General features: G+C 47.4%; 1 protein-coding gene across 1 annotated transcript in view; it reads right to left on the bottom strand.

Moving 5' to 3' along the window:
- Positions 1-22,221, bottom strand: part of Smim35 (small integral membrane protein 35) — a 28,018-nt gene extending 5,797 nt beyond the window's left edge. The window contains exon 1 of the mRNA XM_059269025.1: positions 22,083-22,221. Within this exon, the coding sequence (XP_059125008.1) occupies positions 22,083-22,221 (139 nt within the window). The remainder of the gene's footprint in view (positions 1-22,082) is intronic.
- Between the last annotated feature and the right edge of the window lie 1,753 nt (positions 22,222-23,974).

The following is a 23,974-nucleotide window of genomic DNA, read 5'->3' as shown; positions in this document are numbered from 1 at the left end:
TTAAATTTGGCTGCTTGAACCCCAATATTTCATGGGAATTATCTAACTTCTGCCAGCAAACAGGCAAATGAAAAGAGTTTCCTTATCCCCACGCTTTTACCCAAGCTCTAAAGCCCCTCTCCCTTTCTGACTCTCTCTTTCTCCTGACCACGTGCATTCCTAAACCTAAGGAATCTCTGACTTCAAAGAACCTTATCTTATCTGTTCTTCACTCTGTGCTCCACGCTCCACTCTCTGCCCTCTCGTACTGGGCAGGCTCTACAGTATCAGATGGGCCACTTCTGCCCAACCCTGGCTCTCACCTTAACTCACCTTAACTCCTCCCACTCATTCTCAAGCTGCAGTGAGAAGCACAGACGGGTCTGAAAGCAGGCTAGGATCCATGCAAACAAGTTTACCATCAGGACCCACATGGAGATCACAGTAATCAGGATGGCTCTTTAGCCAGAGATCAGTTTACACCCTGCCTCCTGGCGGGTCTTCCTAAAGCTGTCCTCAAGCCAACAGACATCAGGGAAAAAAAATTCAAGACATGGAACAAAAGCCATCTCTTGTCTCCCAGACCTCTCTGACATAAGGGCTAAAACTTAAGCATCTGGAGAGCAAGGCTCCTGACCCCACAGGCGAAAGTTTCAGCTGTGACGCTTAAGGTGTACCAGGGGAGAGATGAAAAAAGCCCAAGAACAGAATTGCCAAGTGCTGGCACACACTGCCGGGCTAGTGCGTGCCCTGCCAGGCCATCAATTGAGCCTTGTTCAAAGTGCCACCTAGAAAGACAACTGGTCAGCTGACTGCACCCAGGCACCAAGGGGCATAGGAGCATCAAGCTGAGACCTCCAGCAGACCGAGGCTTAGCCACAGGCTTGCTTGCAGGGAACCCAGAACGCAGCATGGAAGCAATCCATTTCTTTCCTTTTGGACATCAGAGCCACTCACCCAGTCCTGGGAGTTTTGGGGACTCACCTCTCCTCGTTTCCCTCTTGTCGGGGTAGGGAGGACAGCCTTACCCACCTCACCAGACTTAATTGTACTTTCAGGGTTATTTAATGGGAAAAGATTTTGCAGCTAAGGTAGGAGCTTTCATTTCATTGCTCCCTCCATGTGCCTCACTCCAGACCTGTCAGCAGTGCTTCTCCTCCTCATGCATAGGGACACAGACAGGGCCCTGCTCTCTGCCTTGTCCCTAATTCCAAAAGAATGAGTTCTCACCCCACAAGCTTTTCTCTTCCCAGTTCCCTCTTCCAATTAACTGCTCAGCTAATGGCTGCTTTGGACCAACACAGAACTGGAGTCCAGGGATCATCAAGTAAGAAACTATAACAGCTAAAAGGTATTGACACCCCCAGACCCAAAAGTGTCTGGGTTCTACAAAAACAGACTTTAATATAACCATCTATTACTGTTAAATGCTCTCAACAATTGATCACCTGTGTCTCCTGGAGCTAAACTAGTGAAGGAAACAGGTGCCTTAAATAATCTACCTCTAATAAAGCTTATCTCAGGTAAAAATTAAGCAGAGTACTGAACACTACAATGGTCACTAATTTTCTCATGGCTGCTTCTCAACATGTTCAAAATTTTTCCCAAGCTCCAGAAACCAGCTTAAATCCACCTGGACAGGTTGGATCTACTTCAGATGAATGCCAAACACAAACTCTCCTGGTCTGGGAACACTCCAAAAATAAAAAATAAAAACAGTAATGATTCCTTTTTCTCTAAGCCTTTTCTGTCTCACCAGTATCTTGTCAGCCAAAGGGTTTCGAGCCAGAAAGGATGGACAGCTCCAAGGCAGCAGGACAGCCCACCATCCCAGGATGCCTGTCTACCTCAAAAGCCCCCCTTCCCTACCGCCCTAAGAGCCAACCGATGCCCACCAAGTCAGCTGAAAGCAGTTTTTCCAGGAGAAACGACGCCCCTATTCCTATTCACTCACTTTTTTATAATAAGTAAAAGGTCTGGAATGTTAGAATTCTGCCCTTATTCCAGCTGTGTGACCGCACATGTGCAGTTCAGGAGTTAAGCAAAAGGTCTTGCATCTTACGTCATCAGTGTGCACTGGTGACTACCATGGTCACACAATCAGCACATGCATGGTGTAGCTCCGTAGTGGGAGCCCTTAAAAGCCAGATGCAGACCCCACCCTCTCTCTCTGCTCTGCCCTGCTCCCTCTCCCCCATCCCACCATCTTTCTCTCTCTTTCCTCTCCAGGCCTGGCTCTCCTCTCCTCCCCCGTTTCCTCCTAATAAAGCTCTGAATACTGACACTGGGTTCTGTTGTGACCGTGACCTTTCCGCCGGTAACCAGCACCACTTTTCATTCTTTCACAAGACACTTCCAGGCATCCCACAAGTAGTGGATGACATCTTTTCTGCACAGGCACAGCTTTATAGAAATAAATAGAAAAGACAGAAATCCTTGCCCTTGTGGAAAATACTCTCCAGTAGAAGGAGATAGCCATGAGCTAAAAAAAAAAAAAAAAAAAAAAAAAGAAGAAGAAGAAGAAGAAGAAGAAGGAAAGAAGGAAAGAAAGAAAGAAAGAAAGAAAGAAAGAAAGAAAGAAAGAAAGAAAGAAAGAAAGAAAGAAAGAAATTTAAATGATGCATGAGACAGTGGTATGCGCCAGGGAAAACACATAGAGCAGAACAGCTAAAATGTCCTGTGAGTGTAGAGAGGAGAGTCTAAATAAAGTGCCCAGGGAAGCCTCGTGAAAGAGGAGTAGACTAGCAGACACCCACAGGAGAAAATGCCAGGTAGACATCAAGAGTAAAAAATGTCCTCAACAAGCCGGGCGGTGGTGGCTCACACCTTTAATCCCAGCACTCTGGAGGCAGAGCCAGGCAGACCTCAGAGTTTGAGGTCAGCCTGGGCTACAGAGTGAGAACCAGGACAGGCACCAAAACTACACAGAGAAACCCTGTCTTGAAAAAACAAACAAACAAACAAACAAACAAAGAATGTCCTCGACAGAGGAAGCAACAAGTTCCAAGAGAACTGTGGCACCCTGTTTGATGAGGAGTGCGGGAATGGAGTGGGTGGTGGGAGCCATGTTATAGGGCTTCAGAGACAAAGAGGGGAGCCTAGCATTTTCTCTGAGCAAGCTGGGTAGTCAGTACAGGGCTCTGAGCAGAGAACATCTAAAGACGAAAGACCAAAAGTAAAAACAAAATTCCTACATTTTAGCATCCAGGACATAACTACTTGGAACCTGGTCCCAGTGACATATGGTGTCTTAAATGTTTGGAGCCTAATCCTAAAATACCCATGGTATACTACAGAAAGGGCCAGTCTTAAGAAAGACAACATTTGTAGTGCTGGAGAGATGGCTCAGAGGTTAAGAGCACCGACTGCTCTTCCAGAGGTCCTGAGTTCAATTCCCAGCACCCACATGGTGGCTCACAACCATCTGTAATGAGATCTGGTGCCCTCTTCTGTGTACATAATAAATAAATCTTAAAAAAAAACAAAAACAAACAAACAAACAAAAAGAAAGACAACATTCACTTTACACTGTACTGCTTAACAAGCTAGTGAGATGCCCACCTATCTAAGCAGATATAGACGGTTCACAAATGGCCTATGAAATAAGAGCAGATAATCACCCCTCCCTGAGCTGCTATAGAAGAAATCTTCTCCCTTTGGGCAATATGTGCCTCCACCCCCCACCCCCAGGAACTCACACACTGCCTTCTACCAGTATATTCCAATAAGTTCTCACTCACTATCTTTTCACATACTGGGTAAATTATTTTTATCACTCACATCACTGGCCTTTCTAGACACTGTATCACATGATAGAGGGACATGATTGATGGAAGGCGAGCCCCGACTGTTAGGAAAGATAGAAAGGACGACAGTGGAGAAGGACCGTCAGGAGGCCTCTGCAAACGCTCGGGCGAGAGATGAGCATCCGAGGAAACACAAACTAGGAGCCAAGGTCAACACAAAAGCAAGGTCCTTACCCTAGTCTCCTGTCTGCTACTGTGATAAAATCCTCTGACCAAAAGCATGTTAGGTGAATAAAGGTATTTGATTTACACTTCCAGGTCCCGGCTCATCACTGAGGAAAGCTGGGGCAGGAACTCAAACAGAAACCATGAAGGAATGCTGTTTATGGGCTCAGGTTTTGCTTAGCTTTCTTAGACATCCCAGGTCTAGGGATGTTTCTGCCCACAGTGGGCTCGTCCCACCCACATCAGTCGCCAATCCAGACAATCTCTCATCGATACGGGCCACAAGCCAATCTGATCTGGGAAGTCCCCGGTTGAGTCTCCCACAGATGACTCTGGGCTGTTATCAGGTTGATTCGCTGAAGCTAACTACTAACTAGCAGAGTCATCTATGAGAGGGAGGACAGAGATTCCAGAAGCTCTTCAACAACTAAAGGGGTGGTGACCAAGAGCGAGGGCAGGACTAGCCTTCACATGTCAGTAGCACTAGCAGTGACTGCGAAAGCTGGGATTTTGAAGGGTTTTATCAAAGAGATGTGGCCAGAAAAAGAAGACACCAGAAGGAAGCACTAACAGTCACTGGCCTGAGATCCAGAGGTGAGGGAAGGAGGCGCCATCTCTGTCTGTCTGTCTGTCCTTGGCCCCACCCCTGTCTGTGCCTTCTGAGATTGCTTGCAGGAACACCGATTACTCTGACTTACCTCTCAGTTTTTCCAGTGTGCTCCTTTAATAGACATTCCTTACTTAGTCTCTTCTTTATACCCTTAAATTTTTACCATAAAATATCCCTGCTGTAGCCATATAGAATAGCATGGTAAGCAACAATGTGCTTACTTCTAATCTCCAAGGAGTATAAAATTGTGCCGTTCTTGCTTATTAAAGAGCTCAAACAGAGATCATAACTGGTTCGTGTGCCAAGAGCAAGTGACTGTGAGTGCTCCGTTCTCAGTGGGACATCTTTATCAGCCCCCTCAGTCAGCCAGCATTGCTGAAGAGGAAGCAGGAAGCATGGAAGAGTCCAAGAATCGGGACGAGTCCTGAGGAATGCTGGATATGATGTGGCTACTGTTCTCACAAACTCACAGCAGCTGTGGTGACCTGCACAAGACCAAATCAGCCAAGTCCTAGCGTGGGTTGGGAAGGGGCTCACCAGGTCCCATCCAAAACTGAGGAGCTGTTGGCAGTTGCTGGAGAAGGAAGATTCATTCTTCTGTGGGGATATGGACAAGGTGGTAGGTTGCCCATGCATCAAGGGATGGCCCACACGTGGGTATGTACAGAAGGGCCGCACTAACTAGACTTAGTGAGTTATTAAAAGAAAAAAGGGGACATGAAGTTGAGAGGTGGATGTGATGGGGGAATACCAGGGAAACTTGGAGGGGGAAATGGGAGATCAATAAATCATATTTCATTCTATACATGCAAGAAATTTACAAAGAATAATTTATCTTGAGATCTCACTTTTAGAATAATTCTTCCTTCTTTTTCCCTCTAAGTAATCCTTCTCCCAAATTTGGTATTTATCTTTCCGCTGCATATTTTAAAAGCATAGTTTTTACATAAATTGTATAAAAACATCTTCCTGCAAGCTCTACATTTTGTAGCAGGTGCACATATTACTTTAAGGACAGAAAAAATGAAGAGTTTTCTGGAAAGTAGAATTAAGCACCATTTTTATTTTTCTACGTTCAAAAAACTTACCAAGGTCAACTCTCACCAAGTCAGATTTTGAACAATTTTAACGGCAGAAGGCCTTTGCTTGATGTTTTATTAATTTAGGCTCTCTTTAGTATTTTTATTACACTTGAGTGTGTGTGCCCACCCATTCCACAGTACACATATAGAGATCAAAAGGCAACTTTCGGGAGTTGGTTTTCTTCCTTCCACAGTGTAGGTCTGGGAATCGGACTTGGGTCATTGGGCTTGGCAGCAGGTAGATGCCTTTACCTGCCAGGTCATTACAGCAACCCTAATTTAGGGGTTTTAACTTAAACTTTTTAACTTTATACAGTTTTAACTTTATACAGTCTTTGAGGCAGCTATGTCAGGAATACAGATCTGAGAAAGTTTATTAACTTAGATGTGTTTCTTTGTTTCTATTTTTACGGGAACCTCAGCCTGTGGCCTGTGGGAAATCTGTCTGTCTCTTTCTGTCTCTGTCTCTGTGTGTGTGTGTGTGTGTGTGTGTGTGTGTGTGTGTGTGTATCTCTCTGTCTCTCTGTCTCTCTGTCTCTGTCTCTCTCTGTCTCTGTCTCTGTCTCTCTCTCTCTCTCTCTCTCTCTCTCTCTGTGTGTGTGTGTGTGTGTGTGTGTGTGTGTGTGTGTGTGTAAGTGTGAGTGTGGAGACCAGAAAACATCCTTGGGTGTCATTTCAGAGGTGTGGTCAACCTCCCACTGTTGTTTGTTGCTATCTGAGACAGGTTCTTGCTGTCCTGAAGCACACTAAGTCATCTAGGCCGGCTGGCCAGTAAGATTCAGGGATCTATCTGTCTTCGCCTCCCTCCCCAGCGCTGGGATTACAAGTGCCGACCACCGTGCCCAGCTCCTTTGGCACGGGCCTCAGAGATGGCACTCAGGTCCTCATACTTGCAAGGCAAACATTTTGTGAAATGAACCATTTCCCCAGCCCCCGCAGTCATTATTCTTAATTGTCACCATCTCAATCTTTATTTCCTGTCTTACGATTTCCACATAAGTTAAGACAAGCTCAAGGGTCACAATGTCAAAAGTAAATGTAAGTGGGAAATGGAGACTTTATAATTACCTGGTTACTTATGACAAGCAGAAGTAGGAGGGAGTCAGCCACCTTATGAAGGCACAGCCCCAAGGACAGAACACTCAGGGAATGTCCCTTGGAATATGTGTCCATTGCGCTGTCAGCTGATAAATCAGACTGTGACTATGGCTAGAAGTGAGGAGCTCTCCTCTGAGACTCAGATTATTGTGTTCTGGATCCACCTAAGCTCTCAGCAAAACCCGTGGATACCTTTAGCACCAACCCTGACATTCTGCACCCAGGGAGCATTAATCCTCATACTCAAAAGGTTTGTATGGAGCATTTATGTGCCAAGCCCTGTGCCCAGTAGGCATAGAGTGGTCATGGCAGAGGAGACCTGACTTCATGGAGCATGGTCCATGGGAAGCCAGTTAGTTAATCACTCTGGATCATGTCTGTCAGCTGAAGAAGTACAGGGGATCAGAGTCCCGGCAGAACAGGACTAGTCTAAGATGCCAGAAAAGGCCCCCTTGAGTGTGATACACAGGCAAGGCCCAGGGGATAATGTGAGTTTAAAAAAACAGTGTAGAGCAGCATTTTAGATCAGAAAACAGCATGGGCAAATAGCTTGCAATAGAGAATAGAAACAGTGGGCAATTAAAAATATTGAAAGGACAGGGTGTGAGGCTGGAGCATACACCAGTGTGGGGTTGGGGTATGGAGTAGGGATGGGTATGGGCTTGGGCTGGTGTGCAATAGGGCTGGGTGTGGGATTGGGCTGGGTGTGGAGTGGGGTTGGGTGTAGGGTGGGGCTGGCTGTGGAGTGGGGCTGGGTGTTGATTAGGGCCAGGTGTGGAGTAGGGCACAGAGAAAGAGGAATGAGAACAAGATGAAGAGATTCTCTCAGCCAGTCCTGTGGTCTAAGTGAAGGAGTTCTACTTTGTGGAAAGCCACCTAAGCAAGTAGGAGTACAATGCCATGACCAAATACGACCTTTCTAAAATCTACCCTAGCTGCTGTGTGTAGAATAAATTCTGGCAGAAAAGAGTGAGGGGTCCCTTTAGAAGGAAAGAGGAAATGGTACATTGATCTTGGGTGGTTATCTTGCCACAGGATATACGGATCATTTGTCAAATGACCAGACATCTGGCAGATGGCTTTAGTGGGAGGAGTCCACCTTAAGACTTGTAATCAGGTAGCTAGGAAGCAGGGTCAGTCCAGAGAATCTTACAGCTTAAGAAGGAGGAAGGGGGCCTCCCAAACAGTTCAAGCTAATCGACTGTCTCACTTATCCAGAGGGCCTGATCCAGCTGGGGACTCCTCAGCTATTGGTTCATAGTTCATGTGTTTGGCTATTTGTCCCTGTACTTTTTCCAATCTTGGTCTCAACAATTCTCGCTCATACAATCCCTCCTCTTTTGCCCCCGGGCAGTGGGACCGGGACCTGTCCTTAGTGTATGAGCTGGCTGTTTGGAGCCTGGGGCCTATGCAGGGACACTTTGCTCAGCCTGGGTGAAGGGAGGAGGGGACTGGACCTGCCTGGACTGAATCTACCAGGCTGAGCTGAATCCCCAGGGGGGTCCTTGCCCTGGAGGAGATGGGAATGTGGGGTGGGTTGGGGGGAGGGGGGCGGGAGGAGGGAGGACAGGGGGCGGGAGGAGGGAGGACAGGGGAATCCGTGGCTGATATGTAAAATTAAATTAAATTATAAAAAAAAGGAGGAAGGGGGGAGGGGGAGGGGAAGGAGAAGAAAGGAAGGGGATGGAAGGGGGAAAGAAAAGGAAAGAACTAAACATAATTCAAAATTCTAAAAGATAAAAGAAGGATAAGAGGAAGAGGAGGAGAAAGAGGGGGAGGAGGGATGAGGAGAAAGGGGGTAGGAGGAAGGGGGAGGAAGAGGAGGTAGAGAAAGAGGAAGAGGAAAAGGAAGAGGAGAAAGAGGAGGAAGAAGAGGAGAGGAGGAGGGGGAGGAGGAAGAGGAGAGGGAGAAGAAGGGGGAAGAGGGAGAAGAGGAGGAGAGATAAGATTCTGACACAAAAAACATGAAGATTTTTTGTTCTCAGTGAAACAGATGAGACCTAGTATTTTTAACAACCATTTAAAGCCTACAGGCAATCAGCAAAGGGAAAACATCCATTCTAGAAGATCTGTGGGAATTTGGTAAGAAAGGCAAGAATCTCCAACCTCCATCTCAGCTCAACAAAGTGGAGACTTCACCCAGACTGCTCAGCCAAAAACACAGAACATGCTGTGTGCTCTGACAGCTGCAGGCCGGGGAAGGGAGGGAGCCTGGACCAGGGCCTCTGCAACACAGCATTAAGAACGTTCTGCCTCTAGTCAGAGGAGAAAGAGGACTAAAGCAATATACTCAAAAGATGGGCAACCAGACTAAAAGAATGACCAAATGTTGGATTTAATAAAAAAAAAATTTATTAAATGGCCACCATAATTACGTTTCCAGAGCTAAAGTAAAATATGATTAAAGCAGCAGAGGACACTGGGTGTGGTAGACACTGCAGTCTCGGTGCTATGGGAGAACTGTGAAGGCTGAGGCAGGAGGAGCCTTGTGTGCAGGAGTTTGAGGATACCCTCAGCAACATAACCAGACCCTGTCTAAAGAAATAAAATTCTGGCTGGGCAGTGGTGGCATATCCCTTAATCCCAACACTTGGGAGACAGAGGCCAGCAGATCTCTGTGAGTTCGATGCCAGCCTGGTCTACAGAGTGAATTCCAAGACAGCCAGGACTGTTACACAGAGAAACCCTGTCTCATAAAAGCCAGAGAGAGAGAGAGAGAGAGAGAGAGAGAGAGAGAGAGAGAGAGAGAGAGAGAGAGAGAGGAGAAATAAAATCCTGTCTTGAAGATGACAGTAGGTAAAGCTAACACATTCGCTGGAAAGGCTCTACAACAGACCTGAGCCAGGAGAATAAGAAAGTTTGGAGCAAGCCAAAGGACAGGAGGGAGAACATGAGGGGAACAGCAGAGAAACTGAGGTACACGGTACACGGTCAAGTGGAGCCGTGGTGTTAGACGGAAGAAGAGAGAAAAGACCAAAGGAAAATACTCAGAAAGTTGCATAAAACTTCTGAAATTTATTTTTAAAAAAACCTAGCAAGTTACACACCTAGAAACTCCAATAAGAGATTTACAAATAGACAAATACTTGTAAAACAATGCTAAAAATCAAAGATGAGGGACAAAGAAAAGCAGGGAGAAGATGATAACCGGGGACTCACACGGGAGCAGGGCCCATGTGACAAGCAGCTGCTTCTGGGTGGAAAGAGCAGCGATCAGAGATATGGTGCCTGAAGGAAAACCCATCAGCAAGAACTCTACATTCAGCAGAGCTGTCTTTCAATAATGAAGACAAATAAAGACAAAACCTTTCTTTTTTTTTGGGGGGGGGGGGGTTTCGAGACAGGGTTTCCCTGTGTAGCTTTGCGCCTTTCCTGGAACTTGCTTGGTAGCCCAGGCTGGCCTCGAACTCACAGAGATCCTCCTGGCTCTGCCTCCCGAGTGCTGGGATTAAAGGCATGCACCACCACTGCCCGGCAACAAAATCTTTCAAGATTAAAAAAATATACTAAATTTGTTGCTAGCTGGTCTACTATATACAAGTTAATGAAAGGATTTCTTCAGGCTCTGAGAGCAAATGATCCTGCATGATCATTTGAATACACACAAAGCGCTCCACAGTACAGTGGTTATTACCTCTGCTTGACATGCAGAAGGCCCTGGGTTCAAGCCTCAGTAGAATCAGGTGCTGGTCTATTAGTCTTGGATTCAGAGTACAACCCACTGGTTGAGCACTTGTGTGTAGCAGCATGCACACACACACACACACACACACACACACACACACACACACACACCCCCTATGAGCACCAATAAAGATAATTCTGTAACTTTTGTATAGATGTATATTTCTCTGTTCTTCACAGGTGTAGAAAGCAACTGCATGAAACATTATATATGATATAATTCTGGGGCTCTAACAGTGGAAACACATTTGTCAGTGGATAGCACAAAGGAAGTGGGTGGCTGCAAAGTAGTGTAGAGCCAACTGTGATCACAGCTGAAAAAATAATCATAGCAGATTCAATGAGAGACCTTGTCTCAGGAAGAAAGAGAGAGAGAGAGAGAGAGAGAGAGAGAGAGAGAGAGAGAGAGAGAGAGAGAGGAGGAAGGAAGGAAGGAAGGAAGGAAGGAAGGAAGGAAGGAAGGAAGGAAGGAAGGAAGGAAGGAAGGAAGGAAGACCACCATTTCTAGAGGGTCACTAGAAAAAGAACAAATTACTCTTGCTCAGTGGTTCTCAACCTTCCCAATGCTCGGACCCTTTAATACAGTTCCTCACGTTGTGGTGACTCCCAACCATAAAATTATTTTTGTTGCTACTTCATAACTGTAATTTTGCTACTGTTACAAATCATGATGTAAAGATCTGACATGCAGGGGATCTGATACATGGCCCCTGTGAAAGGGTCCTTCCACCCCCAAAGGGGTTGCAACCCACAGGTTGAGAACCACTGATTCTCAACAAGCACAAAGAATGAAAACCATTATCAGAGTAGAAGTTAATTGGTTAATTAAACATAAAAACAAAAGAGACTATCCGTAAAAACCGAAGATCAGTTCTTTGAGAGGGTTGCAAAGCTGACAATCCTTAAGCTTGATCATAAGCAGACCACCACCACCACTCAAATGACCATTCATAAATTAATGAGGGAAATTCCACTGACTGTAAACAAAGGATTCCGAAGGAAATCCAGGAGCGACTGGCCCCGACAAAGCGGATAACTCAAGTGGAGTTGTCAGCTTTCTAGACAAACTACCAAAGGTGACTCAGAAGGAGTGTGCTTCCCATTCATGTGACCTCAGGCTCCACTGTTCTATGGGGAAGAGAGCACGCTTCTTTTTCCCCCCAGCATAATATGGTTATTAGTTATTTCAGAATGTCATGCAATGTATTCCCATTCATCCCAGGTCCACCCTCCCCCCTTTGCATCCTCCCCTACCCCTGCCCAAAAAACCCAAAACACCACCAACTCCAATTATGTTGCCCATATACTCACTGGAGCACGGTCCAGCTCCCAGTGGCCAGCCTCTTAAAGAAAACTGAGTCCTTCCCCATCCCCATCCCCACCAGAAGACATCCACTGTGAAGACTCACACTTCAGCATCCCGATCACAAATTTTGTTTTTCAGGCGGTTTTGGGTTTTTTGGTTTTTGGTTTCTTTTTTGTTTATTTATTATTTTGCTTTTTCTAGATAAGGTTTCTCTGTGTAGCCTTGGCTGTCCTGGAACTCATTCTACAGCTGCCCTCGAACTAATAGAGCTCCACCAGCCTCAGCCTCCTGAGTGCTGGGATTAAAGGCATTTGACACCACCGACTGGCTCCCTATCACAATTTTTAAGGACTCTTCAATAGCTTCCTGTCTGGATTTTTTTTTTCTATCAAGAGAGGAGGGACAGGTTGGCACAGAAGCCTTCAGTGTCTCTCCTTCTCCGTTAGAGATCTCCGACATTAACACGTTTTCCTGCTGCCAGCATGGATCGTGGACATCAACATGGTTTCTGAAGGCATCACAGACATCAGCATGGCGACAGCACAGACCCTGGAAATTCCTCCACGAGAGTCAGTCCAGAAAACGAACCACCCTTCATCCTGCTGCTGCTCAGTCAGGGTGAGCTCGTGCCCCGTTCCACCGTCTTTCCCACCTCTGTTGCCCACTCATTCATTAGGCTGGCACTGTAATCTGCTGTGTGTCACACCGTATATTATTTTGCCTGAATAGCCGCACATGCCAATACTTCTTGGAATGAGTCATTGACCTGGTTCAAGGTTTCTGAAGCATCATAAATGCAGGAATCACTGAGACTCATCCTGGGCATCCCGTGGTTGCCCAGAGTCAGGGTAAGTGACCATGCGGCTGGGCATCTTATCCCGGGGCAGAACCCATGGGAGTTCCAGGCAGTTGCACACCTCCCTGCCCTCAGTATTAGCTGTCCCACCAGCACCCCAGGCATCGTGCTTGGAGAGGGTCAAGTGGGGGCGCTAGCCTAGCAGGCTATGACAGGGTGAGGCCAGCCGGGTGGTGGCCCGAGAACTGGCCCCACTTGGCAGTGACATGCTTCGTTGTCTGCCATGGTGTCCCACGCCTGACACCACTCTCTAGTTCTGCTTTTCTCCACCATATGCGCCACCTCATTCTGCCATCTTCTTTTCCAATTCCATGAGGCCAGTTTTTAAAAGCATCTTCCCATAAGTGCTGCCCTTTTTAGTTGTTCCAGAGATAGTGGGTACTCTGTGGGCTCACCCTCTGCCACCAAGGCTCCCCTCAAACCCTCGATGGGTCTCTCAGGCTCCTTGGAGCAGCCAAAGAGCTGCAAAAGTGACCAGTGGCCACTGCTATCTTGGATCTGTCTCTCCAGGGCATGCTTCTAAGCAGAGGTGTATCTCTTCCATGGAACTGGAAAGTAACCAGTCCCACCCCTGGAGCTGCTTTAGGCTCTTCAGGCCTCCAACACAACAGGTCGAGAAAGGTGTTACAGAGCTGGAAGGTATGGCCGACCCAGACTACTGAAGGTGGAGGTGAGTTACCACTCCACACCGGAAGTGCAGGGGATCCTCTAGGCCTCTCTCAGCATTACTACACCATATAAGTAAGGCAATAAGAGACCAGAGCCAACCAATTCAGGCAGGAAGCTAAACAGTGCAGGCTTGTTAGGTCCAAAGTGGGCCCCAAAATGGTAGTGCTGGTGACAACAGAACGGCCCCAGAAGGTTTTCAGAAACACCAAACACATGAAAAGCAGGCTAATCATGTGAGCCTGTGCAGATCTTCACCCACTGACGCTCAGAAGTCTGCCTGTGATCCCTAATGCAAGAACAAGTTTGGACGGAAATAGTCACCTCACTGATCATAACTTGCCATGACACAGAACAAGGCTCAGTGTCAGGTCCCTTCCTCCTTAGCAATGTCACAGTGGTGTCTATAATACCAGTGGTAGTGAGCAGGATGTGTGGTTCCCTTCCAAGCAACCGGGAGGTTAACATCAACCTTTATGCTGATGATAGGGTTTATGAAAGACAAGGAGGGAGCCTCAAGACTCTCTGGGTGGGGAGATAACTCACTTGGTAAACGCTTGCCTTGCAAGAGTGAGGACCTGAATTCAGTCTCCAGAATCCACAGATAAACAAGCTGAGTGTGGTGGCACATGCTTATAATTCCACTGGTAAGAAGAGACAGGCATAAAGCATATCCCTAGGGTGCAAATTCCTTAGGCCAGTCAGCCTACGTCATTTGATGAGTCCAGGTCAGTCAGAAACCCTGTCTAAAGGGGTGTGGTGGGGAGTGGACAAAGAACAACACCCAAGGCTGTCCTCTAGCCTCCACACAACAGGTATGCACATGTATGAACACACACACACACACACACACACACACACACACAAAGTATGAATCCTGCTGGCTGACTACTAGAAATATAATTTCAATATGAATTGTTTCTCTGCCATTCAGCCCTGAGCTTCACCTCAGCCCTACGTATCAAGGGCCCCAAGTCTGAGCCAGCTTTTTCCTAAAATCTAGGCAAGTCAGAGGCAGATGTTCCCATGTGCTTCAGAGTTCTCCATGGATCTCCAAAGCTGTCCAGTCCGACTCCTTACAGGTGATCCAGGAATCTGCAGTTTTCAGAAAGCCCTCAACCAGGTAATTACGGCTAGACCCATAGAGCCTGTGGGTCTAAAGGTGAAGGACAGAGGGATGGGTTCACCAAGTTCCGCTTAGATGAGAGTCAGTGTAGGGAATTCCCCCAAATAAACTGCTCTGATGGTATCACCTTGAAGAGGAAGCAGGGGAGAGTCATTGTGAATGTACTTAAGCTCAGACAAAAGGATGCTTAGGTTTGGGGAAGTATTGTTTTGAGTAAAAGGATTTAAGATAAATAAATATTTTGGATTTTTTTGGTAGATGCCCTCCCAAGAATACTTGGCTCACTACTTCTGGAGTGTGATAAAATCCACAAGTCAACTCAAAGCGAGGAGCCCTTCTAATAAGTGAACTTCATGAGTAAGTTATTGAGTGTCATCGTTAACTGCTAATGTGATCCTGGGGACATAATTGGAAGGTGGATGAGAACAGGGCCAGAGAGACCTCTCAAAGGCTGAGCTCAGGCCCCAGCCAGGGCTGCTGGCACTGGTATTCTAGGACATTGGTGACATCTTGATTGGATTCAGTGATACCTGGGGGATTAGTAAAGCCCACTTCTTTCCATAAGGGTATTTCCCGAGATGATTGGCATGTTGGAATACAAATAAGAGGGTAAAACCCTGAGTGTGGGTGGCACCATCCAGTAGGATGGGGAATATGCTGCTTTTTTAACTTAGACTATAATTTTCTACAACAGTAGAGTAGAAGTTTTTCATAAATGAGCTGTAGCCTTTGAACCCTTCTTGATAATATGGCATTCTTGAAAAGGAAAGGACCCAACACTGCCTTGTTGTGTGTCATGGTGGAGAAGTTATGGTTGGTCAAGTGACTGTTTCTGCGCATCTTGGTTCTTACACCAGGATCAGCTTTCACCCTTGTGCCAGATAATGTTTGGTGGTATCCATGTGAAGCCAAAATGTCACCCAGGAGCAGACATGTGTTGTTTGTCCACACACCTCTGGCCACTGCTATCTCAGAGGACCCTAGACCTTAGACTAGCCTACCCAGAGACGGAGGGTTGGGAAACCATGGAGACGGTGTTAGGTCTGCCGACATGGTCTGACTCCATAGGTAGAAGCAGCAAGTAAAGTATTTCAGGTGCCAAAACCAAACTGAGAGGCCAGTCCCAGGTTGAAATATAAGCTGCAATTTCTCACCTAAGAGTTGTCACAGCCAGGGTCCCTTTACATCAGACCAAGCAAAGGACTTCTATGCCCTGGAATCACTGTCACCCTTCACCTCCAACCCAGGGCACCAGGTTTGGTGCCAATAGTGGGCTGAGCTCGCTCTGTGCCTTGGGGAGGGTGGGATGCTGAAAGCAGACTCAGATTTTGTTGTTGTTGTTGTTGTTGTTGTTGTTGTTGTTGTTGTTTTGGTTTTGTTTTTATAGAGACAGGGTTTCTCTGTGTAGCTTTGGAGCCTGTCCTGGAACTTGATCTGTAAAGTAGGCTGACCTTGAACTCACAGAGATCAGCCTGCCTCTGCCTCCCGAGTTCTGGGTTTAAAGGCTTGTGCCACCACGTCCAGCTCAGACTCAGATGTTTTAAGTGGCTTATTAAAAGCTTCTGGGACATGGTCTTTGGGCTCAAATGGTGCCTGGCCAAGAGCTCACGCCATCTCTCTACATCAGTGCAGTAGTGCAGACAAATAGAGAGGTCTCTCTTTTGTTTGACAACTTTGTGCATCTGCTTTAATGAACTTCAGGAGAAATGCCAGCAGCACAGTAAATCTGAATGTTGTGGAGTTTATCAATTAGGACAAGGGTGTATGTTTTAAACAGCATCCTACTGAAGAGAGCTGTCAAATAAATAGTGGTACAGGTAACTTGGGGGCAAGAAGTCACAAAGTGATGGAGAGTCAGGGCTCTAGATTAAACACACGAGGAACACCCAACACCAGCCCATCTCAGGAAAGATGGACAACCTGTGAAAAAGACACTCTTGTAATGAATGAAGTACCACATATCCTGGGTCAAGATGAGAGAGAGGCCAGCTTCTCATTATTCCTTTTCACCAACAACCTCAACCTGAGGCTGAGATCTGGGGGGAAAATGGGGGCTGGTGAGATAGCTCTGTTTGTAAAGTTCTTGTTGCATAGACATGAGGACAAGAATTCAGAACCCCAGCACCCACATAAAAGCTGGGTGCCACAGTATGTATCTGCAGTCCCAGCTCTGGGGAAATGGAAACATGTAGTTGTAGTTTTCCTGTGTCCACTTGGCTCCTGCAGCTCCTCAGACCCAAGTAAACACACAGAGACTTATATTACTTATAAACTGTGTGGCTGTGGCAGGCTTCTTGCTAGCTAGATCTTACATCTTTTTTTTTCTTTTTTTTCTTTTTTTTTTTTTTTGGTTTTTTGAGACAGGGTTTCTCTGAGTAGCTTTGCACCTTTCCTGGAACTCACTTGGTAGCCCAGGCTGGCCTCGAACTCACAGAGATCCGCCTGGCTCTGCCTCCCGAGTGCTGGGATTAAAGGCGTGCACCACCACCGCCTGGCTAGATCTTACATCTTAAATTAACCCATTTCTATAAATCTATACCTTGCCACATGGTTTACCAGTATCTGTACATCTTGCTTCTCATGGTGGCAGTTGGCGGCATCTCCTGACTCAGCCTTCCATTCCCAGAATTCTCCTCTCTCCTGTCCCACCTATACTATTCTTCCTGGCTACTGACCAATCAGCGTTTTATTTATCAATCAATCAGAACAACACATTCACAGCATACAGAAAGACATCCCCAGAGACAGGAGACTGGCCAACCTGGATAGACAAATTAGCAAGCTCCAAGTTCCATGAGAGACCCTGTCACAAAGTGTAAGGCTGGGGGTGCTTAAGGAAGGCACTCAACACTAACCTGTCACCTCCAGACGCATGTGCAAGCACACACACGCACATGTGTATGCACACATACATGAATACATATACACACACATACACAAAGGGGAAAAAATGAAATAATTTTGTCAGTAGTCATAAAGTGCTTTGACAACTAAATATTTTCTTAAGCTAGATAATGCTGCCCCAGTAAATGCCCCATTCAGCTATAAGCACAAGATCTGGCAACAATCAGAGATGCCAACAGCAGCCTCTGGATGCCACCTACCCAGTTGGCAGGGAGAGGCTTAGCAGGATGGTCAAGCCTTAGCCTGGTAGATCTTGAAGCAATGTCACAGAAACCCCCAGTCAAAGGTGGTCCAGAGGGCTGCTCTGAAGTGTGAGCCTGGTACATTGCCGGGCAGTAACATGAAGGGAAGCTCTGATCATTGTCGTTTTAATTTACATTTTGCATGTGTGTTTTATAATGGTTGCCAATATCAGTGTATAAGTACAAATGTAACTTGCAAATACACAAACATTACAATACATAGTCAATGTTATTTACTGGTGGGAGACATGATCCCAAAAGCCTGATGGTAACACTGCGGTCCTTGTTACTTGCACCTGCTTGGAAGGCTGTCAGCCCTTTCCTGGGTCTATCAGGCCTCTCACACCGAATGCTGAGAGAGGGTATTGGGAGCTACTGGAGATCCCTTGCCACTGAGTTCAATCCACCCCAGGCTGCTGTGGTGAGATCTCTGGGAGTCCCAGGCTTCTTGGGAGTAGATCCAGAGAGGCTCTGTAAGGACAGAATCTTTTTTTATCTTTTTTATTTTTTATAATTTATTTATTTGTATTTTATGCACATAGGTGTTTTGCCCACATGTACGTCTGTGTGAGGGTGTCAGATCCCCTGGAACTGGAGTTACAGACAGGTGTGAGCTGCCATGTGGGTACTGGGAATCGAACCGGGGTCCATCTGTAAGAGCAGTCAGTGCTCTTAACTGCTGAGCCATCTCTCCAGCCCCAGGACGGAGTCTTAAGAAGACCCTTCTCTAGAGTCCCAGCTGCATCTTGCACCAGCTGCACCAGTTTGAGAGAGCAACTCTGAACTTCAAGTTCATCTTCCCTAAATGAGGGAGACGCTCCCCGTGGCATTGTGGCGAAGATCGTGTGAGCTAAAGGAAGACATGGGTTTTGAGGGATTGTGAAGCCTCTTCCTTCACCAGGCAGGCAACTGGGTTAGGAAAGCCCCACAAGCATCAGCATCCAGGCCTAAGGAGGGCTTGACAGTCTGCTGAACCCCATGCTGAGGGACCTGCCCACACCAAGCCAGGCTCCCACTTAGGTGGACCAAAAGTTACACACATGAAAGTGGCCAAGGTACCTACTCTACTCCCTGTGCCAGCAGCTGGAGAAAGCAGAAACCGCTGACCTCTGCAAATCTCATGTTGGCTTGGCCATAGACAATAACGGACCTCATTCAATCTGCCTCATGCATTTCCACCCCACGCTGGCATCCAGCCCCTCACATCAGCCCACCCCCCCATCTCACACATTTTCACCCCACACTGGCACCCAGCCCCTCACATCAGCCCACCCCCCATCTCACACATTTCCACCTCACGCTGGCACCCAGCCCCTCACATCAGCCCACCCCCCATCTCATGCATTTCTACCCCATTCTTGCACCCAGCCCCTCATATCAGCCTACCCCCCCCATCTCACGCATTTCTACCCCACACTGGCACCCAGCCCCTCACCTCAGCCATCAGTCACTCCTACCATCCTCAGATGCCGGCATCTGCTAGGAAAGTTCAAAGGGCACTTTCACTCTTAGATTCTTCTTGTGGGTCCCCACCAGATCTCAGGGAAGATAACATGCACATAGAGACAGGCACTCCTTCGTGGCACCCCAAGATCCTCCACCTGGCAGGCAAATGCTGACTCCCACCCCTTGTTTCCTCATCTTGGACCCAGGCGTGGATCCATGAAGGAAATAGGACAAGCCAAGGTTGCTTTGCCTGGCCACAGGGTCAGAGGCCTTGGGACTTCTGGATCTAACTCTGAAACATCTGGAAATACTTGAATACTTAAAACACCCCCTAGCCTTTACACTTCCTGTCACCTCTGTCACTTTGATGCATACACAACCCCAGGCCAAGGCTCCCAGCTGGTCTCCTTCAGCTATTCCCTCTTGATCTGTTTCCTCTTAAGTACTGCCAGAGAACCTTGACTCATGTGTTAATCCCAAAGGGGCCAAAAGAGCTCATGCCCCTGCAAAGCAAGAGAACAGTTTGCTCCAGGGTTTTGTGAGGATGAAGGAGAGTGAGACAAGCTTGTCTTTCCCTGAATCCAGGGCCAAAAAAAAAAGATCAGTGTGGGTCAGAGGCATCTGTCCCCTGTGCCACTGCACAAACCACAGAGAAGATGACCCAGCTGCTTCTGTGGGGCTAGGTTGTGCCTCTTACTGTTCCTCGTGGATTCAAAGTGAACACACCTTCCTGAACTGGAGGCATCTTGTGCTTGGGCACATGGATCATTCACTCCATTCCATGTCTCCTAGAGCCCAGTTTGGTTCACGGCACACAGAGCCATTCCCGGATACTGAAATAAGACCTTAGGACAAGCCACATCAAACTCAGCAGTGTCTAACACAACTGGATACTCAGTGCTCCCCCTTGACTAACAGACATCTCGCTCCTGTCCCCCCCATGACACCCCCAAAATGAACACCTAGAAGGTCCTAAAAGCCAGTGTTGAGCCTCAGAGACCTAGTCCACAGTGCCTACTTGAAATGTAGCTTTTACCAAGTGAGAGTTCACTCTGGGTCCCAGGAAGAGGTAAGTGAAATGAGAGACAGACAACACTGTAAGGGCCAGCTTCGCCCTATCTGTGCATGCGTTTTCTACGAGAATACCAAAACCAGGTCGTCTGTGGTTTCACCCCTAGGTGACACATTTCCCTATGTGGGTGCCCAGGCCAGGCAATCTGTGAATAGAAAGCAGGGTATCTGGGAAGATGGTATGGTGGTAAAGCACCCACCTGTCATAAGTAAGGTCTGGATTTGATCCCCAGCCCTAGGAAGTATGGGGAGGCTATGGTGTCGCTTAGTGGTAGAGTACACGCTTACCCTGCACCGGCTAGGTGTTCATTCCAGAGCCAATTCTAAACCTATGGAAAGAACAATATAGTGTAGCTGCTCACTGGGATGTGAGGTGTGAAAGTGGTTGACAGACAGGAATATTCTCATCACCTGTGTGCTGGTGTAAATGTTTGCAGGGAGTCTTGGTCAGATCCAGACTCCCTTGAACAACAGAAGGTTACTATCCTTCTGGACTCCATGTAAAAAATCATTGGCACGCACCTCCCACCGTCCCTCTGTCCCTCTTCATCCGGACAGAATCCCAGACACCAACTTCATGACACTTGCCTTCGACAGCTGCTCCAGGTTCCAGGAAACTCAGGAAGGGAAGCAAATGGGAGCCACAAAGGAGTCAAGCTTGTGGCAAGCAGAGGAGATGCTAAAGTCAGGCCAGAGCCCTTGGGGACAGTAGGGAGAGTGTGGAAGTCGTGACTCCGACACGGAGCAATGCTCACCGTGAGCCAAGCTAGGCTGCAGGCCCCTCACTTGTGTGAACGTTTAAGCTCCTCTACCTAATTAAATATTTATTCTTGTTCTAAGAAAGCCTCTAAAAGATGACTGGGTCAACATGGTGATGATGAACGCCTGTCATCTCAGCATTCCAGAGGCAGAAAACAGGAAGATCTTGAGTTTGAGACCAGCCCGGGCTTGTAGTGAGCTCCCAGGCCAGCCTGGACTACAGAACAAACGTCTAGCTCCAAAATTGAAAGGCTAGGGCTAGAGAGACAGTTAAGCTGTTGAGAGCACTTGTTGCTCTTGAAGAAAACCTGGGTTCAGTCCCCAGCACCCACATAGTGGCTTTACAACCACCCATAACTCTAGTTCTGACTCCTTGGGCACCACACACGTGTGGTACACAAACATGGAGGCAGCACAAATACATACATAAAATATAAACAAATCTTAAAATTTTTAAAAGTGAAACAGCCTCCAAAATCACAGAAACCTCACGCCTCAGAAAAGCTGGGTCTATCTCAACTCTTAAGTAGCCTCCCCTCTCCACTGAGAAAGAAAACCATCTTTCCCTGTGATGGTTAATATCGATGGCTGATCTGACATGATCTAGAACTACCGATGAGACAAGTGTCTGTAAATTAGGTTAATTGATATCGGAAGACTCTGAATGTGGCCAACACATCTCATGGACTTGGAGCCTAGATTGAATAAAGAGGAGAAAACAGGGCCAGGAGACGGCTGAGTGGGTAAAATGTTTGCTGTGCACACCTGAGGACGGGTTCAGATTCCCAGCACCCCAGTAAAGTAAGGAAGAGAACAACAGAGGGAGATGCCAGATGTTGACCTCTGGCACCAGCCTGTGTGTACTGGTACACACACACACACACACACACACACACACACACACACGTTTTGTTTTTTAAGGAGAAAACAAGCTTAGCACCAGCATTCACCTCTCTCTGTCTCTCGACTGTAGATGTAACGTGACCAGCCACCTCATCCTCCTGCCACGGTGACTTCTCCACTACGATGGACGACATTCTCAGACTATGAGCTGGAATAAAGGCTTTCTTCCTTAAATTGCTTTTGCATCAGTTGTCCCAACAACCAGAAAACTAATATACTCCTAACCCCATAACCAGCACCCTCCACCTTGCAGCCTCATCCCATGACTCCTGCCTGCCATTGTCCTGTCAAACCCAGAGCGGATGGGCCCAATAAGTTCCTGCTTCAAGGCCTTGGCTTAGGGTCTTGTCCTGTCTGCCTTTCGTTTAATCCGACTCACCTTTCAAGGCCACAGCGCACCCTGCCTTCAGCAGGAAGCCACCATTCAAGCCCCAGAAAGAGTCGACACTGCCACATTCAGGATGTCCCTCCGTCACTGCCTTCTCTGGTTGCTGCAGGGTCCAGATGGATTTACCCATGTCTGTGCGCCCAGAATCTGTATCCCCAGCTCAAGGACCCTCCCAGGCGAAGGGTGAATGTTTCTTGAATGCATAAGTCCGTGAACAGGGCTAGTTCTGGAGACCACGACTGAAAAGGCCAGAGTGCGGTCCTAGGATCACACCAGAGTGGCTGTCATACTGTGGCCAGGCTCCCTACAAAACCATTCCTGTGATCCGTGCGCCCCCTAGAGGCTGAAATGATTCCTTCCTCCAAGAAATGGAAGCCAACAGGCAAAGCCCCATCTTTGGGGTTTTGTCCTAGTTAGCGTTAATTCTCAGCTTGGCAGTCTAGAGTTACCTGAGAAGAGAGTCTCAATTGAATGATTGTCCACATCAGATCGGCCTTTGGGCATATCTGTAGGGCATTGGCTAAATGATGTAGGAAGGCCCAGACCACCGTGGGCAGCGCCATTCCCTGGGCAGGTGGGCCTAGGCTATATAAAGAACCAAGCATTAGTCAGTGAGTGAACCAGCAAGCAACAGTCTCCTGTGGTTTCTGCTCCAAGTTCCTGCTGCTTGAATTCCTGCCCTGACTTCTCTCAGTGATGGACTGTGACATGTAAGATAAAATAAACCATTCCTTCTCCTAAGTCCTAAGAAGACACTTTCCATCAGAGTGTTTTATCACAGCAACAGAAATGAGGAAAACAGAACGTCTTACATGCTCAGAAGCCTAAGTTGTACAGCTTCTAAAATCCCATGAAACGATGAAAACGTATCTTACCCGGGGCCCCTGAGACCTCTATCCTGGGTCTTGTTCCCCAGACAGAGTGGTCTCCATACCTGCCTATGGGCTCTCAGAGAAGAAAAGGGAAAGCCATCCATGATTCCTGGGTTTGACATTCCTGCCTGTGGCTTCCAAGGCCAGTGTGGCAGCCTTTGGTCCCCGTGCCTTTAAGCCCCTGGACATGTGCTAGAGCTAGGATGCGCTTACAGATCCAGTGCTGCAGGGGATCACCACAGCTGGTTCCCTGGGTGCTAGTTGTTCCCTGATCCTGGCTTACCAAGGAGACTACACCAGCAGCCTTACTCTGCCATACACTACGACCATTCCAGCCATGCTGTCTCTGGTTAGAGAAAGACATTGTGCTTAATTCGATCTGGACAATTCCACATTCCTACTTGAAGGCGATGTTTTTCTGCAGGCCTGACCTTCTAAGAGTTCCTCTTGCCCCCCTCCACCAATAACACACACCTAGTCATTTCCCTTTGCACCCCTCCTCCAGCTCTTGAAGGAACCCGAGTCAGACCCTCACTGTAAATAAGCCATCCACATCCTTTCACTGCATTTCACATCTGAGACATTCCTGTGATCTGTGCGTCCCCTAGTGACAGAATTGGTTCCTACCCCAAGAAGGGAAGGGCTCTTACTTGGAAGCCTAAACTGTGTGTGTACAGCCTCTATAGTTGCCTCTTCTGGTAAGTCTTCCTTGGTTGTGTAGTTATTCAATTGCTACACACTGTTGTTTTGCCACACTAGAGAATGAGGGTGGGTCCAAGAGTCACTACAGACAGGTCTCTGGTGGAGGGGACCAATGAAGGGAGTGTCCTTTCCAGAGAAGTGTGACACGATGCTACAAGGCATAAGTTGGGGGGAGAGGTTCTGAGAACTCTGCAAGGAACCCAGATTTTGGGGTACCACCAAAAGGGCTCCCTGGGGACAGAGGTAACGTTATTGCTACGGCACATCTACATAACTGGGTGACAGTTCGGCATCCAGATGCAGGGGCTG

Source organism: Peromyscus eremicus, chromosome 7, assembly GCF_949786415.1.
Source record: "Peromyscus eremicus chromosome 7, PerEre_H2_v1, whole genome shotgun sequence".
In the NCBI taxonomy this organism is placed as follows: domain Eukaryota; kingdom Metazoa; phylum Chordata; class Mammalia; order Rodentia; family Cricetidae; genus Peromyscus; species Peromyscus eremicus.
The sequence above is the reverse complement of the archived record's forward strand: the minus strand, read 5'-3'. Positions and strand labels throughout refer to the sequence as shown.